At 42.9% G+C, this 16,465-nt stretch overlaps 2 protein-coding genes and 1 long non-coding RNA gene across 5 annotated transcripts; 1 reads left to right on the top strand and 2 right to left on the bottom strand.

The window, feature by feature from the left end:
* Positions 1-651: 651 nt before the first annotated feature.
* On the bottom strand, positions 652-1,732 carry LOC144044680 (leukocyte cell-derived chemotaxin-2-like). The gene is made up of 4 exons (XM_077559247.1): positions 1,568-1,732; positions 1,371-1,482; positions 1,160-1,311; positions 652-983 (listed from the first exon to the last, which is right to left on the bottom strand). The coding sequence occupies exons 1-4, from the start codon at positions 1,608-1,610 to the stop codon at positions 817-819; spliced, it is 474 nt and encodes a 157-aa protein (XP_077415373.1). The 5' UTR covers positions 1,611-1,732; the 3' UTR covers positions 652-816.
* Positions 1,733-2,907: 1,175 nt separating this feature from the next.
* On the bottom strand, positions 2,908-16,421 carry LOC144044679 (putative ATP-dependent RNA helicase DDX17). 3 transcript variants are annotated; one of them, XM_077559246.1, is made up of 14 exons: positions 16,052-16,421; positions 15,734-15,893; positions 15,553-15,649; positions 14,592-14,725; positions 14,343-14,408; positions 13,782-13,923; positions 13,385-13,545; positions 13,085-13,257; positions 12,909-13,019; positions 12,757-12,818; positions 7,696-7,755; positions 4,764-4,997; positions 4,599-4,672; positions 4,396-4,526 (listed from the first exon to the last, which is right to left on the bottom strand). In XM_077559246.1, exons 1-13 carry the CDS (start codon positions 16,093-16,095, stop codon positions 4,611-4,613), a joined length of 1,506 nt encoding a protein of 501 aa, XP_077415372.1. In that variant the 5' UTR covers positions 16,096-16,421; the 3' UTR covers positions 4,396-4,526; positions 4,599-4,610. The 3 variants fall into 3 exon arrangements, with proteins under 3 accessions (XP_077415369.1, XP_077415370.1, XP_077415372.1); XM_077559243.1 differs by lacking the exon at positions 4,599-4,672 and having other exon boundaries at positions 2,908-4,526; XM_077559244.1 differs by lacking the exon at positions 4,599-4,672 and having other exon boundaries at positions 2,908-4,526; positions 15,739-15,893.
* Positions 4,742-6,297, top strand: LOC144044681 (uncharacterized). Its single transcript, XR_013291326.1, has 2 exons — positions 4,742-4,887; positions 5,546-6,297. It is a non-coding gene; the product is annotated as an uncharacterized LOC144044681 (long non-coding RNA).
* Positions 16,422-16,465: the final 44 nt, after the last annotated feature.

Below are 16,465 nucleotides of genomic sequence, written 5' to 3'. Positions count from 1 at the left end.
ACAGCAAGAAAAATTAAAAGGGTAAAATGCAAATCCCAAAATTCTCTTAATATGTTGTATGTGCCTCCACTAGTCTAAACACGACATTCTGATTAATTACCTGTATTGCGATTGCACCGAGCAACTATGTCATTTTTCATTGGACATCAAGTGGCAAGTGGCCGCCTCTTTTGCATTTGGACTTATCAAAGCCTTGAGGTCTGCAGAACACACTTTCTTTCGCCCGTCTGCGATCCTGCGGGCGGGGTGATCCTAGTGGGCGGTATGGATTTGGAAATCTCAATTCAAGAGGGCCAAGATTATTCTGTAAAATGTTGAAATCCTGGGATAAAAAATCCCGATGCATGGATCAGGAAAATGGGATTTGGAAATCTGGATTACAAATTTTGAAACACTGCTCATTTCTAATTCTAGGTGGACGGCTATCTGCTCTGCCAAAGCAGGTCAGTCAATCTGCCAACCAAGTTATTGATCAGTAGAAACAGAATTTTGGCTGCCATCTGATTCGGGCATGTCCTCAAATTGGAACAGGACAGTGTGGAACATTTGGTGTGTAATAGCATTGCAGAATGATGAAACCCTAACGCCTGCTCAATGATATTTTTTAGCAAGTTTAACATGTTGGAAGAGAGGAAACAATAAAAACACTGCTTAACCGTTCATAACCTGTTTTATTTTTGAAGCTTCACCTTACACTGTCATCATATCCAAATAACATCTAGTACTACTGTAATGTTCTATTTCCGTATTTGGATCGTGTCAATAAAAACAATTAATGTGGCATTTAAGGTCATAAAAGTGGCCTGGCCCCGATCCTCAGAAGTGAACTGTGGGGTCACTATTATCGCACATCTGCACATGCACGTGCGAGGTGATTCCCGGGTAGACGCTCTGCATGGGCATCATGACGCCCAGACGTTGGCCCTTGCTCACCGTTCCTGACGTCTTGTCCGGGTTCACATAGAAGAGTTTGAAACAAAGGCCTGCATGGAGGAGAGGAGTAAAGGTCAAAGTCAGCGGTGGGAAGTGACAGAGAAAACATCTGGATTTTAGCCTGTTTTACTGCCGATTCTTAACACAAGTATCTGTACTTCTACTTAACTACATCATTTCTGCCACCTCTGGTAAAGGTGAAGATGTGAGTGAGTGCGTTCCTGACCTTCGCCCTCCATTTCGATGCCGTTGTTGATGGCCGCCTTACTGGGGTCGGTGTAAACGATGACTTTTCTATTAATAGTGACGTCAAACGGAGCGTAGACCGAGGAGTTGTCGTCGCAAACGATGTCCAAACCTTTGTGAGTCCTGCTCCCCCTGGACGACAACACAAGTCAACTCGCGTCTGCCCGAGTCATCGGGTCAAGGCAACTTACCTCGGGGCCCCGTAGTGGCCTTGACCCCAAGTGTCACTTGTCCTCTTGTCGTTGTTAGGATTCCCCTGGCATAGCTGGCCAAAGGTCACGCCCTCACACACACACACCAGAGCTACACACAATCATGTAGACACACACAAGGTTAGCACAAGATAGGACAGGTGAGAGTTTTGAGAAACACCCGGTAGAGTTCTCACCCAGCAGAGCTGCGGGCAGAGCCACGTTCTTCATCATCTTCATCGCAATGACTCCACCTGGGCCTCGGGTCGGCTTTTATCTGCGGCACGTCAACGCTGATGGGGACAGCCTGCCCCTCGTTTACAACATTACCAAAACTCCGGCTGGCAGTCAGTTAAGTCAACAAATGGCATGCACACATTGAGCAAGGGTTCGGTTTGCGGTGACGCTTGACCTAGTTGAGATTGGGTGCAGGTTTGGCCTTGTTGAGCAAGAATGGGAATTCTTATCATGTATTATGTACGTGGTAAGTCGACTTATCATCAGAAGACTTCGCACTTTTGCATTTGGCTAAACTAAGTTGGCCTGTTTGATTGCCACTCCTCTTTTTTGCTCCACCTCCAGCTTGGAGATTGAGTTAAGTGACAACGACCGAATTGGAAGCTGCTGTATGGATTTTTCACAGGTAACAACCAATCACAGCTCAGCCGAAAACAAATGAGCTGTGATTGGTCGTTGCCTGAGACCTGAGCAACTGTGACATCATCTTCAGTCCCCAGCAAGTGACAAAATGGCCGCCTCCTGAGATGAAGAAAAATGGCTGGATTTTGCTTCATAACTCATATTCCACAAATGTAATATTAATCAGAATGTCATGTTTAGACTATTTTAGTCATATATAACATTATTGTCAAGAAATGTTTAAGGTTGACTTCCCCTTTAAAGACAGCTGATTGTCTCTTAATTGCACTGACTGACTGATGCCGAAACTAAATTTGTTTCCAAGATGTATCCTCTAGGGAGGATATGGATGACTATCTGCTCTGCCAAAGCAGGTCAGTCAATCTGTTGATCAGCCGACCAACGTATTTGATCAGTAAGAATGCAATTCTGGCCAATACGTGTCTGCCCTCAGGATGGAACAGGACAGTGGGGAACATTTGCTGTGTAATAGTGTGTATCTTTGCACAATGATGAAACCCGAATGTTTTGTCAAGTTTATTTTGCTACCGGCTGTCATCATATCCAAATAGCGCCTATCAGGCCGTGCCATTATTTGACTTTCATTTGCTGTTTGCTTTCTTCTAAAAGATCAAACTGGCTTCATTTGAATGTACAATGTTGTAATATATTTGCATTCATATATTTTTTCTTCAAAATCATTTATTATTTTGTTTTTCTCCTTTACCTACTGTCATAATAATATCCAAATAACACTATCCGGGGTGTGTCAGCATTGAGCATTCATTTGGTATTAGTTGTGTTTGATTTCTTGAGTTTAGGCACTAACTATAATGTAATAAATTGGCACTCCTCACAACAGCATATACAACAAAAAAATACGTCCACACAGTGGTAATACAATTAAAAGCTTTAATTGGCGTCAACATTTCAACAGGGAAGGCTAAATATCGCTGCTACAAAAGTTTGACCACAGAGGCAATTTAAAAAACTTCAGATTAAGAAACACAAAGTGGTCAAGGAAGAAGTACTACCATGCTAAATGAAACACTACAAATACAAAATAATAATTTCAAGAAACCCACGGAACTATGATTTCATCTGTGTAAAAGATACATTAATGCTTCTAAGATTTTTTTTTTTTTTTATGCATGAAGTTTCTAACAAACTAAATCTTCACAATGCAATCTGCACCTACCTTGTATTCACGACCACAGAAAAACATTTTGGCATTAACATGTTCAAAAGCTTCATTTAAAAACTAAACACTACTACAGTTTAAATATAGCCATTGGACATGTGAGAACAGTATGAATCCACACGTGTTGTACAAAATATACTTACTGCAGAAGAGTGAAACCCCATGTGGCAATAATCAAAATCAATGAGTAAATTAACACCCACAAGATGGTGGCAACTGATTACTTTTGCAGAAATGAAGCTCCTCAACTCACTTCAAATTGTTTCTTTGATACAAATATGCAACCACAAAGAAATACTGTTAAGGTCCAAGTTCAATTATCATGTAACACACTGCAAAAAAAAAAAATAAATAAATCAAGATGAAATATCACTAATCAAGGTAAAATACGCCTTGTATATGTCTGCCAAATATTTCTTCTTACCAAGTTTTGTTTAAGAGCATTTCATTTGCTCTTAGCATCCCCACCACCCATAAATCTTCAGTTACATATACTGTAACTTGAGCTTATTAGTTCAACTTAAAATGAGAAGTACAATTCTGTAAGTGTAGGTAGTCTAACGACACTAGTTTTAAGACAAGGATAATCATGTTTACTTGTTCTAATAAATATTGCCAAGTCAAATTTTCCTGCGCTATTGCCAGATCATTTTGCTTATTTTAAATAAAATATTCCTCATCACGTTGTTTTCCAAGTCAGGTTTTGGCAGTACAGACCTGTTTCTCTTTTTGTACCCGATAAATCAGCAGGTTAAGTGGCTGGCAGCTGGCTCATGTTCATGTGTGAGTGGGTGTGGTTTACTTCCTACCAGGAGGCGGGGTTGGTGGAGGTTGAGCAAACTGGAAAGGGACGTGTCCCATCAGGCCTATCACAGGCTGGGGCGGGTTGAACTCCTGGTCCATTAGATGCTGGGGGCCCAACGAGGGGGGCGGGACTAGCCCCTCGTCACCTCCCACTGCTGTGGAGCCCCCCCTGGGACAGCTGTACTGGCTGGTACGGCTACTGCTGCTGTTACTACTAGCCTTCTGATACGAGCTGGAGCTGGAACCATAACTGCGTCCTCCATTCCTGCTGCTGCGTTCCCTGTAAGACGAGGAAGAAGATGAGGAGGAGAGGCGGTCCCCATCCCGGCTGCTCGAGCCTCGGCTGTCGCGGACGTCACGGGAATCACGGCCATCGCGGCTGCTCCCGCGCCCATCTCTGGCACTGCTGCTGCCGCCGCCCCCAACTGAGTGCATTCGCCGGTCACACTCGTCTTGGTACATAAGGTTGGGGTTGTTGGAAGTGGAGCTGCCTCGGAAACGCGGGCGGCCACCTCGGAAAAGAAACAAACAGTGCTGTTATAATGGATATGGTGTTTTTTTTTATTTATTTAAACATTCCATACTTCTAATTGGTGTCATGTTGATCTGAAGTGCTTCTCTTTGAGCCGGGCAACAGGATAACCATGCACACTCACACCTTGAGACAATTTAGTCTTCAATGAATCTAACATGCTGACCATCACTACAAGTAAAACATGTGATAACCCACAACGGAAAACGTCCCTCACCTCCGCCTCCTCCACGTCCAGTGTCAACCAGCTGCAGCAGTTTGGGATTGATGGCCTGTCTGGCCTCCTCCAGAACCCGGATCAGATCACGCGCCTGGCGGAGGTTACCCGGAGTGAAGAAAGTGTACGCGGTGCCTTTTTTGTTGCTGCGGGCCGTGCGTCCGATCCGATGGATGTAGTCTTCCGAGGAATTGGGGTAGTCATAGTTGATGACAAACTTGACGTCCTCCACGTCTTTTGGACATTCGGGGCAGTAATAAAGGGTTGAAAGGGGTCAGTGTGATGGGAGAAGTTGGGGAAGTGGAAAAGAAAAATAATAGTCACAACAAAATAATAATTGCATTGAACATTGCAAGGTTCTTGCTTTGAAGTCACACTATCCACTTACCTGTCATTTCTGTACAGCATACAATTAGTATGTGACAACACTTACCACAAGTCACATCTATGACAAATACATATCAAAACATAAATACAGAAGTTTGATTCTTTACACGCCAGTTGTACATTATACGACTTCATAGATACCCACCTTCTGGACAAACTCAGACGTTTACTTTTGAAAAATCTTTCACTGTTAAAAAGAGAAGCCACTTTTCCACAAATGTTTGGGGCGGAATTGATTTTGTAATGTTAGCGCGATCCCGCTCAGCATAGAAGTGACATAATCATCTTGGTGGAGGTAAAATTGATTTGGGGGTGTTCACTGTATAAACGGATAACAGTTCTGACCAAATCAGAGATGTAGGGGGGACTGATTTAAGTTCTCTTTCTAATTACAGATGACAAAAGGCGCGATGAAGCCTGGAGGAGGGGAAAAGGGCTGGCGGTACTTACCCTAAGACTGAATCAGAGCATTAGCGATAGCGAATTTATCACTAGATAGATTACACCCCCCAAATCTTACCACTCATGGGGGAGGTCAACAAGCAAAGGAAGGGAACGTGCGCGTCCAACCTCCCACTGCTCACCACAAACCTTCCTCCTACAAACGCCGACACCTACATCATACTTGGACTCAGTATTTTGTCCTAGCCTTCTTGACCACAAGGATAATTAAAATCATCAAAAATGATTAATTTAAAAAATATATATTTTTTTTTTTTTTTTCCACCTCAGGGGGCGGCCATTTTGCCACTTGCTGTTGACTGAAGATGACATCACTGTTGCTCAGGTCTCAGGTAACAACCAATCATAGCTCCGCTTTATAAAACAGGTAAGCTGTGATTGGTCCATGCCTGAGCCCTGAGCAACTGTGATGTAATCTTCAGTAAACAGCAAGTGGCAAAATGGCCGCCCCCAGAGATGGATAAAAACGGCTGGATTTTGCTTCATAACTTCATCAGAATGTCATGCTTAGACTAATGAGGTCAAATATGACATATTGTTGTGAAGAAATGTTTAAGGTTGATTTCAACTTTAACTTCTGGATACATTTAAAACTGCATATCCAGGGCTCTTAAAATGGAGCCAAAGCAATAGCTTAATTTAATAATTTATTTTTTTAACAACATAATAAACTACTTAAGCTGCACTTTCCTGCTGTTTCATTTTAAATGTCATTAAATCTGCTTCTGATCCTGTTCACACAAAATATACCCAATCTGATTTGCATTTTGTTTCCTGACTGTACCCAACGTGAACTGAACCGTAAGCCTGGGAGAAAAACAAAAAGGTCAGAATGTTTATGGTGTTTCATGTCTATAACCTGAGGGTAACCCTAGCTACAATGTGGCCTGCCATGAAAACAAATTTGCCACCCCTGCACTAAGGAAAAGCCCTCTCTGCTCAGGTAACTTGTTGACTTGTCAACACTTGTCTTGTTTGATGGATACGAAGAAGAATGGTTATAGATGTATATAGGACTAAAATGGCAGGGTTGGAGCTAAAAGTCGTGTCTGAAAGTGAATTAACGCAAACAACAAAGACACTAAACAGGTAGAAGAAGCAAAGCGGACGAAGACAAAAAGTTGAATTGATGCGTGGAAGAAGTATTAGGGGGAGAGGAAGGCAGGGGGACAAACAATTACAGAGAGGTGACTCCTTCAGGCCAGGACTCCTGCCAGCCAGGACCAGACATGACGTCCGCAGAGGGAGAGGCCGGCCGCCACAGCCAGTGGTGATGTGTGTGGTGGTGGGGGGGCCTGGGGGGGTGTCAGGGGCTGAATCGTTGGGGGGCGCGCAGCCTGCAGCACAGCCGTCCATGGGCGACACTGGCTCGATCCACCCTCAGCTCCTGGTGGATGAGTCGCTCTTGTCGTGACGCACCACAGTGTCTCTTAGTATCAGTGGCACCAATTGAGAGCTGATTGTTGTGTTACAGACATGCTCGCTTGACGCTTGTGGCTCCTCCAATCAGTGTGGTGCGCCACTTGGACGATGGCGCGGCTGAGGGGAGCCCACCCTGACAGCCCAGCAGCCCCCCATGCTCGCCCCTCCTTCCGTGCCCCCTCCCCAGTCAGCCAGGCGTTCGGTGTCCTGGCAAGGGGGGGAGAGAGCATCGTGTGCTTTGTGGGCTCGGAGATGGCTGTGCTGTGCGGGACCGAATAATCAGGCCGTCTCTCTCCCAAAAGTCGGCTTTCGATTAGTCATGCCTAGGTCCGGCTGCAGGCTCCCGAGGGCCTGTGTACTTCTAGTTGGCAGAAGAGAGACTTGGAAACAAACAAAGAAAAGAAAATGAAAAGAAACAAATGAACATTGAATTAGGTTCAAGGTTGATCTGCATGACTAGCATCACCTCTTACACATATACCTTACATTTCAGCTTCAATTCACCATAGACATGATTTGCTTCAGAGATCAGATGCACCCTGATCTGAGAAGCAAAGCATCATTTGGTTGAGCTCTATATGCAAATCAATGCCTTACTCTTACCTATATAAATCAAATGTTGGTGTATAGTGCAAGTGACATATTAGCACTCAGGACATACCCAAACCACGGGAAGCCACATCAGTAGCGATGAGGATTGGAGCTTTGCCACTGCGGAACTCTAAAACACAAAGAAAAGACCATTTAGGGTCTGGAATTAGTGTTAGATTAACATCTCTGACTTTAAAATTAGTTTAGATTGTTGATTGGATAGTTGCGCCTTTTATTTCTAAAACTCTGCATTTTAAAGCCCAAGTGTGTAATAAGTGACCATTAGATGTCGCTATGATGTCGGCTTGAGTGGCTAACTAGAGCGGCTAGCGGGGGAAGCTAGTTTAAAAACAAATCTAGTAAAAGCTTATGAGAGCAAAGCAGAAGGTGACAATTGACGGGAGCCCAAATCACGGGACTCAGCGACGACCACCTGCAGGCTCCACCTGTGGAAGGTAAGCGGTGGTTGACCAATTCGGTCCAACACTCGATGCAAGCACCACCCGGGCTAACTACGTTTGCCAAGTTATCCTTTGGGCATCTGTAACAGGAAGATGGCGGTGAAACACGTCAGCTTCTTCTAAGGTGAGACTCCAGCCATCTTCTTCTTTTCCTTTCGGCTTTTCCCTTCAGGGGTCGCCACAGCGAATCCGTTGCCTCCATCTAACCCTGTTCTCTGCATCCTCTGCTCTCACACCAACTAACTTCATGTCCTCTTTAACTACATCCATGTACCTCCTTCTTTAGTCTTCCTCTAGACCTCCTGCCTGGCATTTGGAAACTCAGCATCCTTCTGCCAATATCCTCACTATCTCTCCTCTGGACATGTCCAAACCATCTCAGTCTGTCCTCTCTGACTTTATCTCCAAAGCCTCTAACATGTGCTGTCCCTCTGATGTACTCATTCCTGATTCTATCCATCCTGGTCACTCCCAAAGAACACCTCAGCATCTTCATCTCTGCCACCTCCAGCTCTGCCTCCTGTCTTTTCCTCAGTGGCACTGTCTCTAGACCAAACAACATCGATGATCTCACCACAGTTTTATAAACCTTTTCTTTCATTTTAGCTGAAACTCTTCTATTACACATCACACCTGACACTTTTCTCCACCCGTTCCAGCCTGCCTGCACACGCTTCTTCACTTCTTTTCCACACTCTCAATTGCTCTGGACTGTTGACCCTAAATACTTAAACTCCTCCACCTTCTTGGTCTCTTCTCCCTGTAACCTCACTCTTCCACTTGGGTCCCTCCCATTCACACACAGATACTACTTCTTGCTATGGCTAACCTTCATTCCCCTCCTTTCCAGGGCAAACCTCCATGCCTCTAGCTTCTCCTCCACCTGTTCCATGCTCTCACTACAGATCACAATGTCATCTGCAAACATCATAGTCCATGGAGATTCCTGTCTAACCTGGTCTGTCATCCTCTCCATTACCATAGCGAACAAGAAGGGGCTCAGACCTGATCCCTGATGTAATCCCACCTCCACTTTGAACTCCTCCGTCACACCTACAGCACACCTCACCACTGTCTTACAGTCCTCATACATGTCCTGCACCACTTGAACATACTTCTCTGCCACGCCAGACATCCTCATACAAAACTACAGTTCCTCTCTGGGCACCCTGTCATAAGCTTTCTCTAGATCTACAAAGACACAATGCAGCTCCTTCTGACCTTCTCTGTACTTCTCTATCAACATCCTCAAAGCAAATACTGCATCTGTGGTACTCTTTTTTTGGCATGAAACCACACTGCTGCTCACAAATGTTCACCTCTACTCTCAGTCTAAGCTTCAACTACTCTTTCCCATAGCTTCATTGTGTGGCTCATCAGCTTTATTCCTCTGTAGTTGCCACAACTCTGCACGTCTCCCTTGTTCTTAAAAATGGGCACAAGCACACTTTTCCTCCATTCCTCAGGCATTTTCTCACTATCTAAGATCCTGTTGAGCAACCCAGTCAGAAATTCTACTGCTACCTCTCTTAGACACTTCAATACCTCCACAGGTATATCATCAGGACCGAGTGCCTTTCCACTCTTCATCCTCTTCAATGCCCTTCTCACTTCATCCTTATTAATCTTTGCTACTTCCTGGTCCACAACAGTCACCTCTTCTACGCTTCGTTGTCTCCCATTTTCCTCATTCTTCAACTCTTCAAAGTACTCTTTCCATCTTCCCATCACACTACTGGCATCTGTCAACACACTTCCATCCCTATCCTTTATTACCTTAACCTGTTGCACGTCCTTCCTATCTCTGTCTCTTTGCCTTGCCAACCTGTATAGGTCAGTCTCTCCCTCCTTACTGTCCAACCTGGCATACAAGTCATCGTTGTTTGGCCTTTGCCACTTCTACTTTCAATTTACACTGCATTTCCCTGAACTCTTGTTTACTTTCTTCAGTCCTTTCAGTGTCCCACTTCTGCTTAGCTAACCTCTTTCTTTGGATCCACTTCGGCACCTCCTCATTCCACCAACAAGTCTCCTTATCCCCTTTCCTTCCAGATGACACACCAAGGACTGTCCTACCTGTCTCCCTGATCACATTTGCTGTAGTTGTCCAGTCATCTGGAAGCACCTACTAACCATCCACAGCCCGTCTCAACTCCTTCTTGAAGGTCATACAACACTGTTCCTTTTTCAGCTTCCATCATTTTGTCCTCTGCTTTGCCTTTGCCGTCTTTGTCTTCCTCACCACCAGAGTCATCCTACACACTACCATCCTATGCTGTCTGGCTACCTTCTCACCTACCACTACTTTGCAGTCGTTGATCTCCTTCAGATGACACTATCTACATAAGATGTTAGTCTACCTGTGTACTCCTACCTCCACTCTTGTAGGTCACCTATGTTCCTGCCTCTTTTGGAAGAAAGTATTCATAACAGCCATTTCCATTCTTTTTGCAAAGTCAACCACTATCTGTCCTTCTGCGTTCCTCTCCTGGATACCAAACTTGCCCATCACCTCCTCATCACTTCTGATTCCTGCACGAAAGTGACTATTGAAGTCTGCACCAATGATAACTCTTTCACTTCTAGGGATGCTCTGCATCATTTCATCAAGGTCCAACCAAAGGTTCTCCTTCTCCTCCAGCTCACATCCTACCTGTGGCGCATACCCACTAACCACATTGATCATCACACCTTCGATTCCTAGCTTCAGACTCATCACTCTATTTGACACTCTTTTTACCTCCAGGACGTTCCTAACAAAGTCCTCCTTCACGATAACTCTTACTCCATTTATCTTACTATCTACACCATGATAGAATAACTTGAACCCTGCTCCTAAACTTCTAGCTTTGCTCCCTTTCCACCTGCTCTCCTGAACACACAGTATGTCCACTTTCCTCCTCTGCATCATGTTAACCAGCTCTACCTTTTCCTGTCATAGCTCCAACTAGTGATGGGACGAACAACACTGGTGCGCCAGCACTGTGCCGAGTGCGCAAGTGTGAAACCCCGTATCGGCGCGTGTATCGCTTTAATAAAAAAATCACGTGACCGATACAGGAAGTGTGTCGTTTGGATGTGCCGCGCCAAACTGTATTTATAGGTAGACAAACTGTATCAACATGTTGCGTGTTTGTTGGATGGAGATTAAACTGTTTGCTGTTGCTGTAAATTTACCTGTACTTGTGCCTGTTGGATTTTTGTTTGCTTCCACTCATGGATCGTTCTCCACACCTTTATCAACTGGCACTTAAATATTTATGCACACCAGCTTCCTCTGTTCCCTGTGAACGAGTGTTCTCTAAGGCAGGGGAACTGGTGTCCAAGAGGAGAAATCGCCTTGGAGCAATCACACTTCAAAAACTTTTGTTTCTCAATAAAAATGTATGACAGAATCTGTTTTTAGTGTGTTATTACATATGGTTTAAAACTTTTAACAAAATCCCATACAGAAGTTAAACATTTTAACTTTTATTATTTATTTTATTAGATACAAATTTGCTATATTTTACAAGCCAACTCATATGAGCATCTAATAAACAACTTAACTCAGCAAGCAAATGGACCAACTGAAATTATACAAAGATGAGATCATATTTTAAGTAAAAGACTAGCAAGTGAATAAATAAAATTTATTAAATTTATTTTATAAATATAAATTCATAAGCTAATATTAAGGTTTACAGCATGCACGTTTTACCATCTTATTTTCATTTTGTTTATCTGCAATGATTTTAGATCTACAGCAGAGGTCACTATTGAGTGACCAACACAATGTCAATACACTCCTTGAGGTATCATCATCCCATCACTAGCTCCAACATTTAAAGTCCCTACTCTCAGTCCTAGACTCTAGACTCCTGTTGCTCTTCTCTTTCTTCCTACAAACACACCTTCCTCCTCTCTTTCTTCAACCAACAGTAGTCCAGTTTCCACCGACAACCTATAGGTCAACAGCACCGATGGCGGTCGTTGTTAACCCGGGCCTCGACCGATCCGGTATGGAAGTCATATATTTGATTCGCATGTTTGATTTGGCCAAAGTTTTACGTCGGATGCCCTTCCTGACACAACCCTCTGTATTTATCCGGGCTTGGGACCAGCACAAGAAGACACTGGCTTGTGCCCCCTTGAGGCTCCAGCCATAATAACATAATATATTTAGTGATTACTAGACCTACGATTATATAAAAAAAAATGTACGTTGAGGTGATGGAACATATTTTTTTGTGTGCATAGTATTGAAATTATAGGTGGGTTATTAAATAAAATAAATTATTAGTTTACCTCTAGATGGCGCTAAAAATACACAGAATACAAAATACAAGTCAACCCCCAAATTCTCTTCACAATAATATGTTCTATGCGGCCCCACCAGTCTAAACATGGCATTCTGATTAATATTGCGTTTGTGGAATATGAGTTAAGCAGTAAAATCCACCCATTTTTATCCATCTTAAGGGGCGGCCATTTTGTCACTTGCTGTTGACTGAAAATAACATCACAGTTGCTCAGGGCTTAGATAACGACCCAAAAAAAAAAAAAGTTACTTTTTTAGATGGATTCTCTTTATTGATGATTTTCACTTATAGTTGGGTCTGGAACATACCCCTCCGCCATAAAAGGTAGTTCACTTCACTGTATTGTGACTGTTAATGTGTTTGTGATACCTGACAACACCCAGTCTCTCTCTGGCTGGCTCTTGTCACCATGAATGCACATTGCTGGCCACCTTTGAAAAGAAAGCAACAACCAAAGTCGGTAGACAGCTCTGCCACATCTCTGAGTTCCTCAGACTATAAAAGCATCTCCTTCAGCTCACCCATCACGTCTCATCCTACGTGTGAGGTCATCACATCGCTTCTTAGTCTCGACAAAGATGATAGTCTTGTTCTCTTTCTCTGCCATAATCTCCTCCATCAACTGTATCAACCTGGAATTAAAAAAATGTTGTTATAATAACAGCAAACAGGTGTGCAAATGTAAACAGTGTCTTACTTGTTCTCCTTTTCACTATCCATGCACACGTCAACTATCTGAAGGATGTTGTGGTTCGCGCTGAGCTCAAGTGCGCCAACATTGATCTGCACGTAGTCTTTAAGGAAGTCTTCAGCCAGTTGGCGCACCTCTTTTGGCCAGGTGGCGCTCCACATCAGCGTCTGTCGATCCGGCTAGACATACGCATATACAGTTACAGCTCATAAAGCTCAAAATTTGATTTGAATACCTTTTAAAACTTTAATCATCAGGACGTAGCGAGCTTTCCCATTTGTGGATTGAGTTTATTAATGGCGTTACCCTGATCTGGTCCACTATTTTACGAATCTGGGGTTCAAATCCCATGTCCAGCATGCGGTCAGCTTCATCCAGAACTAAATATGTGCAACGCCGCAGGTTGGTTTTGCCCGCCTCAAGAAAGTCAATCAGACGACCTGGAGTGGCGATGCAGATTTCAACACCTGGGAGGAGGAAAGAGACAGAAAAAAAGAAAGCTGTAACGTGCAGTAAATTGCTCCAGTCTATAAATTCAGGTATGACCCTTTGGCTGAAGAGAACTTTCAATGAGAATACACAACAAGCTTTTCTTCTCAATTTACTGTCATCAATTTGAGGAAAGAGAGAACGGCAGAAGGTGGATTTATTTACATTGAATACCTGAACAGTACAACAATCTTCAACGGTCAATTGTGCATACCTCTTTCCAGATCTCGGATCTGGGGTCCTTTGGGAGCACCCCCATACACACAGGTGGTTTTAATGCGTGACGATTTCCCATAGTCATATGCCACCTGCTGTACCTGCTGTGCCAGTTCTCTTGTGGGGGCCAGAACCAAGCACTTGGAAGTATAAAAACAATGCCATTACGCAAAAACAACCCTAACTGCACAGCACACCATCAAACCAAATTGTCACTAAATGCATAGAAAATACATATAATTTCTCCTCAATTTAAACACAAATGTGTTTACTCAGCTTGAAACATTGTCATGTGTAATTAATTACAAAGCTATCCTTCTATTATAAGAACGGCAACAGTTTTTTGTACATTTGGCCATCTAGTGGAAGAGCATTTAAAATGCCACTGGCATAGATACATGAACATAGATACATTACTTGTAGCAAGCAATATTTTCTTGCCAAATATGTGAACTTGGACAATTTGCTGCGGCACACATGATGATTTGCAAAAGAGTGTTATAAATACTCAGCACATAGTTCTAAGCAATACGTATATATTCTGATTCTCTTTACATACAATGGGTCCATCTCCACGCTCAAGATAGGGCTGGTGGTTGATGTGCACAATTGCTGGTAGCAGATACTGTGGACGGATAAAAGGGAATTGATTCTATCAAGTACAAAGAATAGCATCAAACTTAATGACAGTGGTGGCTTGTGTAAATTTTATCAGCATGTCTTGGGAACAATCACATATATAAACTTAAACAGAGAGGAAAATACCAATTTATCAAGTGATCTTTGTAAAATAAAAGATGTGTCTTACCGACAGAGTCTTTCCTGAGCCAGTCTGTGCAATTCCCACCATGTCTCTCCCACTGAGGGCTAGAGGGAATCCTTGAGCCTGAATGGCTGTAGGCTCCTTGAAATTTTGCTGCAGCAAGACATCCATTACATATTCTAAATTGTGAGGGGGAGGGGGGCATGTATTAACTTGAGAAGACCCAAAGATATTTGTTTTGTGTATTTTTTGTGGTAACACAGATGAAAAGTAACCAAGTACAAATACTTTGTTAATGTATGTTTTCCATGTATCTGTAGTTGAAAATTTATTTTTGACAATGTATTACTTTTACTCACTACATTTTACACCTTACTTTGTCAAAGTAGACTTGTTACTTTATTCGATCTCCATGGATGATGACATGATTTAAAAAAGACAGCGTGAAGTCAACCATGGTTGAGATCTTCCGGCAACATATTTGAAAAAGAAAAATGTTGCCCATCCATGGCCTTATTTAAGAGAAATGATTGATATTCTTGGCTACAAAAATAATTTGTAGCGAAGGAGTTGTCTTGCACCAGTCTAAAAATCACTAACTTCTGGCATGTAAAAATTTGCCATCTACTTGGGAAAAAAAACAAAAAACAAATACAAGTGAGGTGTATATTTTTCCATTTGTTATCATTAGCTAATTTAGCAGTAGTATGCTTTTTTGATTGAATTTGTAAACATGTGACAACGTGACTTTTTTCCCTTGTTCTCAGTACAAGCATATTAGCGAATAAAGAAGAAAACTACTTTGTGCAGAGAGGAAGAAACATACATTTTTATTTTTGTACTTAAGTGTTTTTTTGTTTTTTTTTACTTTTTAAAGTGCATTTAAGTCTCTCCCTATCTCCCTCTCTCTCTTTGTCAACAAGCACCGGCTAACTACTTCTACATTAAACATGCTACAAAGCGTAAGTACATTTGCCACCTCTGGATCAGGTTTGCGGATGCTTACGAGGAAACTTTGCTTGGTGGAATCCAGTGACGGGCTTTGGGCAGCCTGCACCTCGAATAGTTATTTCTTTCTTTCTTCTGTACTCCTCAATGTCATACTGTTGGGGGGGCAATACAGTGTGAGAATCCTAATTGTGATGCTGTGGTTTAAAAGCTAAAGAATTAATGAAAACAAATCGCACCTGACCCATGCGCTGTACTTCAGGATGCTCGCTGTAAAAGTTCTTCTCGAATTTGGGGAGTTCATCCAGGTCCCATCTTTTCTTTCGTAAACGGTCGCCAGGATTGCCGATTTTTTTAATCGATGACGAGCCGCTTCTGCTGGACCCGAAACGAGGGCTTCTGTAATATGATAATAATACCACTTAATTGATACATAGTTGGCTATAAAATCGAGACATAGTGATTTTCGTAGCGCTAGTCCCAAACATGGAGCGTACATAAACAAAAGCGCTGGAGTTAGCTTTCAGGCTAACATGGAATTTACTGTAATTACTCACCCTCTGTCACGACCACGGTCTCGATCTCCGTAAGAACCTCTCATTTTAAAGTCTCACTTTCTTTGGAGGATTAAGACGTCTCGGAATTTTTAATTTTCGTTTGCTTTTCGAGTCACCCCCTTTCAGGGCTTCTGAAAGCTACAGAAACAGTACGCCTCGACGCGCCCACTAGTTCACGCAAAAGACGCTCAATGTGTAACGCTAGTTGTGTTGAACTACGACGTCCTTACAAATTCTTAGTTTGGGAAAACAAAAAAAGTACTCATTCGCGTATCTTTGGTGAAACTGAATACGTTCAGACTTCTGTTAAATAAGAGATAACAGCTATGTTTTTAGCTTAGCAATTCGGCTGGTAGTTGAAGCCACGTTGATTGGCTGGTTGCTGATTTGACCCGCCCCCAAGATCAACATCGC

This window comes from Vanacampus margaritifer, chromosome 2 (genome assembly GCF_051991255.1).
Source record: "Vanacampus margaritifer isolate UIUO_Vmar chromosome 2, RoL_Vmar_1.0, whole genome shotgun sequence".
Taxonomy (NCBI): domain Eukaryota; kingdom Metazoa; phylum Chordata; class Actinopteri; order Syngnathiformes; family Syngnathidae; genus Vanacampus; species Vanacampus margaritifer.
The sequence above is the reverse complement of the archived record's forward strand: the minus strand, read 5'-3'. Positions and strand labels throughout refer to the sequence as shown.